Raw genomic sequence first — 10,657 nt, 5'->3', positions numbered from 1 at the left:
TTATCAACTTTCTTTTTACTTTTTACCCAAAATACAAGTCCATCTAATACAGGTTTGTTTGGTTTTTTTTAATGGGTAAACCTTTACACCGACTCATTTTAAAGACAGTTTAGCTAGTCTTGAGCATTCTTTCTGTGTATTCTCCCTGAATAAACCTAACACGGGAACAGCTCCATTTTGTTGGAAGGCAGCCCTAACAGTTTCTAAACTTTTGAGAGATACCCACTCATCATGTGTCACTCATTAGCCTTACACTCACACAGAAAAGAGTTGCACACATTTACATGAGATATAGAAGATATTTAGTAAGAATACATTTATTAATTACAGATATCAATCATATTTCGTATACAGATATTATCTAAATGGCATGACAAATGCCATTATAATGCTAAATGAAAAAAAGCTAGCTATAAAGTTAATAGACATATTCTTCCAAATACATGTAAATATATTCTTTTAAAAAGGTGATGTCTTAAGGGGCGCTTGGGTGACTCAGTCAGTTAAACATCCAACTCTTGATTTCCACTCAGGTCATGATCTCAGGGTCGTGAGATCAATTCCCACCCAGGGCTCTGGGGTGAGTATGGAATCTGCTTAAGATTCTTCCTCTCTCCCTCTCCCTCTGCCCCTTCACCATTCTCCTTCTCTTGCTGTCTAAAAATTTTTTTTTAATTTTTAAGAAAAGGTGATGTCTTAAAATACTCATAGTAATTGACTTTACGTGACACAATTTTTTTCTTACTTTTTTTTGCATTTTTTTATAATTATGAAAAAAGTAATAAAAGTTATTCTTTTTAATTGAGTTACCTTATGTTGCCTGACTTATTCCACTGAACCCAAACTACAGTGTCCAAGACCCAAGTTTATGGTGCAATTCCAGAATTTTCCTCTGGGTACAAAAGGAATCCAGTAAAAATGCTGTCATCCTCAGGGCTGACATATACACCATTCCAATCTTTTGAAACTTCCAACCAGACTTGGTCCCCTGCACTTAATTTCAGGATGATGAGGAGAGAGGCCTGGTCTATTTCATGACCATAGAGCGTTTCTCGGGACTTGAACCGCTTCTTATTCCAGGCCACCAGGCTGATGCGAGCAGGTCGGCCCCTCACAGTGACATGATAGGAAAAAACATATGCCCCAGGAATACTACAGTTAAATTTGCCAGTGATGGGGCTGTAATTCCCTTGCTCATTATAGAGAACCTTGTCAAACTTGATAGGGATGTTGGGAGGCGGGAAAGGCTTGGATAAGGCAGCACTGAAAGCTGACCGCATAGCTCCGGCCGCCTCCCCCTTAGAGCCTTTGAGGCCCCGAGATCCCTTCTTGCCAATAGATCCCCGGACCCCTTTGCTCCCAAGTTCACCCTTTGGCCCCACGGGTCCCACAGGACCAGGCGGACCTAACTCTCCCTTTTCTCCTTTAACCCCTGGATCCCCTGGGGCCCCAGGCGGGCCATCTGGGCCGCCTTTACCTTCTGTCCCAGTATCTCCTTTGCTACCTTTTTCTCCTTTCAGACCCTCCTCACCTTTTTCTCCTTTTCCTCCCCTCTCCCCAGACTCTCCACAGTAGCCCTTATCCCCCATCTCGCCCTTCTCTCCCTTGGCCCCAGGCTCTCCCTTCAAGCCTGGTGAGCCCACAGCCCCCTGGTCTCCTTTATCTCCTTGGGTACCATTTGCACACGTGTCCCCCTTGGAGCCTTTTTGTCCTTTCACTCCCGCTGGTCCAATGTTTCCTCTCTCCCCTTTAGGACCAAGGCCACCTGAAACGGAAAATTAAAATAATGTGTAAGGATCACGTACGCTATGAACAGAACACTATCGTCACGGAGCTCACAGAAAAGAAATGAAACCTCGCGACTGGTACTGGAAACCTGGCTCTTGTCCCAGCCACGACTGTGCCATTCAGATCACACTGCTCTCTCACGCGGGGAAGAGTTAATGCCACCAGGAAGCCAGAGCCTACATTTAGATCATATAAATCTAGTTTTATTTTCCTTTTACTTTTAAGACAATAAAGAGTTTAGAACTATAGTGGCCCATTCTAGTCCATTACACTTAGCATTTTGGCCCCACCCATGTATTCTCCTAAATCTCCATTATATCCCTCCAAACCCAAAATCTTCCCAGTGAAGAAACTGAAACCCACAAAGATTCAGGGATCTTTATTCCCAAGGACAGCTAGACTGAGGAAACGAGTTCAAACGCTTATATCTAGTCTCCAAACTACCAGACCAGTACTTGCAATCAGTACACCGAATTATTAGAATAACAGCAATTTCATATCCCATCTTACCTCCTGATAACTTTAAGCACAAACAGGAAGGACGTTAGGAGCTGCGTTGTGCGTGGGACTGTACACGATAGATACAGTTTATGCTCTACCTGGTTCTCCGGGTTTTCCCGGGTATCCTGGAACTCCACGTGCTCCTGGGTCCCCACGTTCTCCCTTTAGTCCTGAAATGATACCAAGATTACCTTTCCTCCATCTATAGTAGCTATGATGTAAGTAACATCCATTTCCCAACCATGTCACATTCCACGGCTTCCCTTACCAAAAGGCATAAAGGGAAAACAACATGGAAAAATAACATATTGAGCATCATTAGAAATAATTTGTTCTAATCGAGGGTAAACCATTTAAATGAGGACAGTGCCAATCTCTTCAAACAGAACTCAGCTCTTCCACGCACCCCCCAACACACACATTCCCATAGCTCTAGAAATCTCTATTAAATTTGTGACATTTTGCCTTGTGTTATTTATGCATATGTTTCTGATTTTCCTCTTACGAATTCTGAATGACACTGAAAATGTCCCCTTCTTTATATTCTCCACAATCCCTAAAAAGAGTGTCACCACCATATAAGTTTAAACACAGAGCACAACATTCTGCAGTTAGCTAAAATTAATCACATCAAAAACCCTTCCAGGAAAGTAAATATAAATATAGATATAAACATAAAGTCTTTGACATAGAGCGTAAGTGAGAAACCAATTTTCATTTTGTTTGGAAAATGTTTCATACACACTTTGGACAAATCATAAAACTGTGAGAATTCATGTTCGAAAAGAAATCTAAAGATGCAGATTTTTAGATATTTGCCAGAGGACCACAAAGTGGATTTTCATATTGGGTCAGGCTAAAGACCCATCCTGTTAGAGTATAGCTATACTAATGTGTTTTAATTATAAATAATAGTAGTGATAATAATAGCTAACTCTTATTGAGCATTTCCTTTTTACCAGGTAATGTTCCAAGCTCTTAACATGATTTTTAAAAATTTAATCCAGCCTTTTAAATTCAAAATTAATTCTTATTTGATATTAATGCAGCCTCTTGTATAACAGGGAGGTTCATGTAACAGAGCACCTGTCATTAATTGGAATATTTTTCACTTACAAAAGTTTATAGCCTCTCCAAGGTAGAACAGATTTTTTTATAGATTTTATTTATTTACTTGTCATAGAAAAAGAGACAGACAGACAAACAGAGAGGGCACAAGCAGGGGGAGCAGCAGGCAGAGGAAGAAGCAAACTTCCCACTGAGTAAGGAGCCCGATGTGGGACTCAATTCCAGGACCTTGGGGGTCATGACCTGAGCCAAAGGCAGACACTTAACCAAACTGAGCCACATAGGCATCCCGTGCAGATATTTTTATCATGACTTTTTATCACAGAAAAAAACAACTATGAAAGTTTACAAATTTGCATAGAGTCAAACATGTCTGCATATAACATTGGTTGGCATCAATTTGCCAACCATGTTATTCATGATAGAACTAACTTTTTTCATTTTGTTTTGCTAAGAAAAAGAAATTCAAAGTCAAATTACGAGTCATGAGAAGAGACTCCCCCAGATTTCACAAGACCAAGAGAGAAATTCCACCATAAGCTGCTCAGCAGTTTTTTGAGTAGCTAACCTCCTCCCATTACCATTCCACATAAAATTGACAATTTGGAAATTAACCCATAGGCCATCAGGAAACTGTCTGGGTTCCTTTGGAGAGAACCCAACTCTGAACAGAAGTGAGGGACCCATTCTATTCCCCATCCTTGCCAATACTCATACGCCAACCATCACTGCACGGTTACTCCTGGTTCTCAAGTTCATTTAAGGAATTTAGCTGCTTACACTGGATATACTTAATCAGGTTGTGGCTAACCAGAATTGCAGTCATTCAACTCATTTATTTTTCTAACTTTCAATCTTAACCAAGAGTCCAAGCTAAGTCTGGAAGTAAAAGGAAAGTAAAGTTGCCACTTTATAGAGACTGACTGAATGAATTTCTACTTTTGATCTTTCATCAAAGCATATTCTTAAGAAACTTATCTTGTGGTACTTCCCTGTTTTTTCTTCTACTTCCAGAAGTCTAGCTTCCAAAATGTATGAATCACTGGGGAGTTTCATCACTCATCTTTATTTCACAGGGTTTTCTGCTAACATAATTCAGCCACAAAAGGATTAAATGTTTCTGAGAATGAAAATCACGTAACTGACAAGTGTGAAGTACCTCTCTCACCTTAGCATCTTTTTTGAGTAATTACTTCACTGAATGTTCTACCAGAAACGAGTTAGACAGTTCCTGAGCCATGTGGAGGGTGATGTATAGATGATATTAGGTCTTTTGACATGTGACACGGAGGCTAAAACATTTAACTTGATGGATAGATGGTATTTCTACAGGCTGGCAGTATTCACTGAGGAATTTCTAAATGTCCCAGTGAATCTGTAACCTTCCCTCAACATCTTGAGCACTTAGAGAACCAGGGATTTCCCAGGGCAGAACACCCTCCTGGCTGATACATCTGCAGAATTAGAGAACTTCTGAGCTGGAAAAGATCTATGAAAGCACACATAACCACAAATCTTCTTTGATAGTAAATAGGGTATAAATAAATATCCAGTCTATTCCCCTCGGTTTCCAGAGAAGGTAAAGTGACTGGTTCAAGGTCACTGATACAAGTTTGATGTCTTTCATTTTAATTCAGTGCTCTTCCCACCATAGGCATTGCCCAGATTTGAGTGAGCCAAAGGCCATGTCCTATTCTCCTTAGCAGAGATGTTACCCACCTAAACAGAATATCCTATAGGATTACCTACTCTAGTTAGTTCTATCTAATACAAAATTAATTTGTCTCCTAAGGAAGAGAACACTCAGTAGTATGTAAGAAAGGACACTCCCCTCAGAGACTATGTCCTGTGGCTCCCAGTCACTAGGTCAGCTGTGTGGCCAATGAGAGATAGAAAAGATGTGTGAGAGCCTCTGTGTGTACAGGAGGACGGAAATAATTGAGAGAAAGAGAGAAATGTTACCAGGAAAGTGTAAAATTTTTCAATGGGCTATTTAGAAAGTTAACATTTTTATATCAAATATAACTTACAACATGTTTTACCAAATTATTACATTTTTTAAAATGGTTCCACCTATGGGACATCTGGGTGGCTCAGCTGGTTAAATGTTTGCCTTTGGCTCAGGTCATGATCCCAGGGTCCTGGGATCCTGCTCAAATGGGAGTTAGTTTCTCCCTCTCCCTCTGCCCCTCCCCCCTGCTCATGCTTTCTCTCTCTCTCTCTCTCTCTTTCTCTCTTTCTCTCAAATAAATAAATAATCTTTTTAAAAAATTGTTCCACCTGCAAGCCTATGGAATTTACTTAGCAAGTTGCTCTCCTGAAAAATGATGCAGAACACATCTTGAGTTTTGACATGAAATCAGTATAATTACTTACCCTTCTCTCCTTTCTGGCCTTTTGGACCTTGGGGTCCGACAACACCTGGTGGCCCTGGGATCCCCAAATCGCCAGCCTCTCCCTTAAGACCTGTAAATGAGATTTAAAAACCATCAGGATTTTTTTAAAAATCTCTTTTGAAATGTATTACTTCTGGAAAAAAAAATTTAAGCAACCATTTTATTGAGACCAATGACTGTCAGTGTCCTAATAATAAAATATGGGTAACAATAAACTACTACATAATTCTCAGGACAATATTTTTGCCTGATTTGTAATTTTGTACTACCTGGATAGATAAATTGAGTCCATTAGTACTTGTCACTAGATTTGTGGCAGCAATCAAGTGATTCAGGAAAGCAGCACAATATCGAACAACAAGAACAAAATGATTATCTGGCTCTTCACCTGATGTGGACCACACTTTCAAATTGGAAGTAAAACCACAATACCTAGCACTTTTGGTTTTCCCATTAGCTCACTTTTGCAGTTCTTCAGGATCTACTGCTGAGACTCCTACACACCTAGGAGTCTCTAGGAGCTACAGCTCCTGCCAGCGTCAGCCCTCAACATCCCAGCATACTTTCCCTCATAGAGCTGAGATAAACATTGAAAAACCACCACACAAATAAGTAGAAGTTATCACACTGTAGTTAGTGACATGAAGGAAAATAGGAGAATAGGAAGACCCTAGGTAAGAGAACCTAATTTATGGGAGCAGAGGAGACATCCCTGAGAAAACAGCAATAAGCTAAGATCCACTGAATAAATCAGGATTTTTTGAGGCAAAAAAAAAAGAGTATTTCAGGAAAAACAAGGTGGAAAAGACCACGGAGTTTTTTTAGAAACTGAAAGAATAGCAGAGTTGGTAGAGCTAATGATTGGATGAAGGAGGTAAGAGGGAGGCAAGAGTCAGATGGTGCAGGGCTCAAACGTCAATGGGTGTCCTGTCTTGTCCCAGCAGTGCAGGTCCTGCCACTTACCTCGACCACACAGGGACCCTGAATCTAGGATAATTACACTTCCTACACGCCCAGACCTGTTGGAGCCATCGGAATTCTCTCACAACCCCTGATTGGAGTCATTTATGGCCAGGTTCATTGGAAGTTAGCCAGAGAGATAAGTGAGCTCAATGAAATTGTACTATTTCATCTTAACTTCCCCTTAATTTTTGTAACTAAGGCTGATGGAATGGAGAAAATTATATTCAACAGAATTTTTCTTTGAAAAAAAAACCACTACGTTTGTTTGGAAGAAAGTGTTTATAATAGAGGTTAAAGCCAAAGGCAAACTCAAATAACCAAAGGTGGTGATTAAGTTCTGTCTAGAAAAAAAAAAAAAAAGGAGAGCAGAGAGGAAAGGAGTGGAGAAGGAACAGGCAGTGTGGACAGAAGCAAGCAAGATGGCCAGTTGCGGTCCACTGTGCAATGTCTCCCTTCCTCATGAGCCCCAAATACCCATTGTGGTTATACTATTCAAGGAAATGATAAAGGGCAGTGGCCAGGTTGCCACAGGGAGCACACAGAAACTGCATGGGAGGGCACAAGAGGCAACAAGGCTCCCCATCCATCTAGGTGACACATGCATATGGGCGAGATGGAGATAAGTACTATAAGGCTAGACATAATGGGAAGAGCAGGGACTTGATGGTACACAAACCAAATCTGACTCCACGTTCTGCATTTAGAGGCACTATAACCTCCAGAATTACCTAAAACTCTTGGAAATGTGATTAAATCATCCATTGAAATGTAATAATATTTTTAACAGCTTGTATGGAGATAAGACACGGTAAAAAGTGTTTAACGGTTCTTGGCACATAGTAGGTAACTATAATTACAACTACTAAATGAGAGAAGCTGGAGATAAAATTTCATGTGGACTCTTACCTTTGCTAACTATTAGTTATATTTGTACACTTTAAGGCATTTTCATTCAGAAACTATAAAATTAGGCTTGTGACTTTTAAAGTCTACATTTAGTATCCACATTACAGTGGATAATGTAAATGTCATGTGTGCAATGTGTTTGTGTGCATGTGTGTATGTATGTGTGTGGCCAAGAACTGAAAGATAATGAAGAAAAATTAAAATAGTTGTGTTCGAGTTGGTTCGTTTTCATTTTCAAGTTTGATTAATGTCCCTCTTATGTTAGATTTCTAATTTTTTAACAAAATGGTATTTTTGAAACACTGGAAAAGCTAGAACAAATGTCTATGAATCTCAGAAACAAGACCCTATTGGGCTATTTCCCAAGATAAGAAAAGACTCCTACTACAACTAACTGGAAAAAGAAACACAGTTTTTTGAGCATTTATCCTATCCCAGGTACCGCACTGAGCCTCTCTTGATGACCCCATGAAGTTGGTTTTATTCTTATCCCATTTTACTACTTTGAAAACTGAAACGGAGGTAATGAAGCTTCCCCAAGGCTGGACCGTGAGAGACAAGACATTCTGAGCTCCTAAACACCACGCTCTGTGCAGAACCAGTCAGACTAAAATATATGAGCATCCCAGGCAGGCAAAGAATTTGGCACATCTCCAAAATATTTGTCCTATGTATTTAAAGGAGAGGCTGAGCTCTGAGAACAGCCCAGCTAATCCACCACTGGGTAAAACCAAAGCTCCTATGTGACAGACCCACAGCCTTAGAAGGTAGTTTAGCAGCCACCTGTGTTCACTTGACCATGCCCTTGGGGGTCTTCACCCCCCATGCAGCTCAACAGCCAGAGATGATACTAAAAAGAAATTTGGGTAAATGTAATTTTCTCAGTATCATTGCATTTTCAATAATGTTTCCGCAACCCAGAAATCTCCCTGTCCTGACCACTGCCCAGCAACTGTTCCCTTTCATTCCAGCTCTGCATGAATATTGATCACATTTCCCAAAAGGTTCCTGTTATAAGACAAAATGAATGAAAAGCTTAACGAGAATGCACAATTCCTGATTTTATAACTTCAAGTTCTTCAGACAAGACACAACAAATATATCTATATGGTCTTTTTCCAGGGAATAGCAAATTTGAAATTGACATTTTGATCTCAGTTTTACCTGATTTCTCTGCTATATGACATGCAAAAGCTGAAATGTATTACAATAAAATCCAGCACCATGTGTATGTTAAAGGTATCTGGAATTCTGAAATATGTTACCATGATCTTCAATGGAGAAAACTGTGGGACAAGGATAGTGCTGCCTGGGAATTTCAAAGAAGAGCAAACTGAATCCTGCTCCTTATCCTTCACCTCACAGACATGCCATTTTTAATCTGAACTACAAAAAGCACTCCAGAAACCCATCAGGCAGCACATACTCTAACCAGACAGCAGAATTTTCACTTACCCTTTTTATATCAGCCATTAATGAAAAGACTACACAGGAAACATGTAATTTGAAGAACCACGTGCCAGTGCTGGGTTTGGGAGACCAGTTTGTTCTCTAACCAGCACTGTCCAATAGAACTTTCTGCAATGATAGAAATCTGTGTATCTGCCCAGCACAATACAGCAGTCATTGGCCCATGCGGCTACTGAGCATTTGAAATGTGACTAGTACGACTGAGGTACTGAATATTTAATATTAATCTTTATGTTTATTTTTATTCGTAGCCACACATGTGGCTTACGGGCAGCACAGCACCCATTTGCATTTGTCCCCATGTTACTCCTAGGCCTGTCACCATTTGCAGGACAACGTAGAAACCCTCCGGGCAATTCTGCCCCCAATCCACCTCTCAACTCCAAGGATACCCAGGTAACAAATATGGCTTTGGGTATGTTCAAGTACCTGGCTTTCCAGTCTCTCCGGGTTCTCCTTTTGGCCCTGGTACAAATGAACAACAATCACAGCAGTTCAAAAAGATATCAGCCGTGTCAAGAGTGATGTTTTCAAAGGGGAAGAGAGTGGCAGCATCGAAGGCAGACTCTAGGGCGGGGGGGCTGGGGGTTGCTTCTGCCATTTCAGCCGCTTCCATGAAAGGAATTTCCTTTTCTTCTGGAGCTGGGCCACTGGACGGCTTGAGACCCTTCGGCATCTCTTTTCCCTCAGATTTCTTCGTAAATTTAGTATGTGGTGTGGTCTTTGCTACTGTGTCCATACCAGCAATCGCCAAAATAATTAAAATGGCACAAAGACAAGAAAACATCCACATATTTGAGGCTGGAAAAAAAGATATAATGGCAATATATATACCTATTACATGAGATCCCAATGTAATTAAGAAGTGATATAAATATATAAGAAGGAAATATAGGTTCATATATGAACTATAAGAATAAACAGTATGATAATATTGAACGATATTTTAATGTATTTTAATGCAAATATATGCTTGAATCACAACAGGCTATTTTATTTATTTAAAGTATTCATTATAAGGAACATTTTGTTTCAATTCTCTTTTCTGGTTGTTTTCCTAGTGTTACATGTTCTAAAATATTGTTCTCAATCATTCAAATTATCTTGCCAACTAGCAAACATGATCTATAATAAATGCAACATGACTTAATAGCTTATACACCCTGTGGAAAAAAATATGTATAATTTCCTGACTGACCTCACTCAGATTTATAGGAATCAAATACATTTGTATTAGAAGGAGATGAAAAATATTGAGCTGAGTAGTTTATTCCAGCAAACTCAATTATTTCAAGAAAAAATACTGGTGAAAGAGTCCTTAAATCTACTAGGGCTAATGGTCCTGTTGTGAGAGCAATTTTTTAGAATCTATTGTAATAAATGGAGGGAGAGAGAGAATAAAAAAATCATAAACGTGAATATATGCTATGTCCTTAGATTCTTCACATGTCATTTAACTCTCCAATTCTTTGCTTTATAATTTGAGGAGTTTTTCTGAAAAGTCACATCTATCCTTGTATTATTTTAATGGGGCAGAGAGTGACTATTCTTATTAAGGCTTTTAT

At 39.6% G+C, this 10,657-nt stretch overlaps 1 protein-coding gene across 1 annotated transcript; it reads right to left on the bottom strand.

Moving 5' to 3' along the window:
- Positions 1–291: 291 nt before the first annotated feature.
- OTOL1 (otolin 1) lies at positions 292–9,885 on the bottom strand (the record flags this gene model as incomplete). The annotated part of the gene is made up of 4 exons (XM_080829463.1): positions 292–1,765; positions 2,388–2,459; positions 5,734–5,823; positions 9,522–9,885. The coding sequence occupies 4 exons, from the start codon at positions 9,883–9,885 to the stop codon at positions 867–869; spliced, it is 1,425 nt and encodes a 474-aa protein (XP_080685589.1). The 3' UTR covers positions 292–866.
- Between the last annotated feature and the right edge of the window lie 772 nt (positions 9,886–10,657).

Source organism: Martes martes (assembly GCF_963455335.1).
Source record: "Martes martes genome assembly, chromosome: 1".
Classification (NCBI taxonomy): domain Eukaryota; kingdom Metazoa; phylum Chordata; class Mammalia; order Carnivora; family Mustelidae; genus Martes; species Martes martes.
Note: the sequence above shows the minus strand (reverse complement) of the source record. Positions and strands in the feature narration are given on the sequence as shown.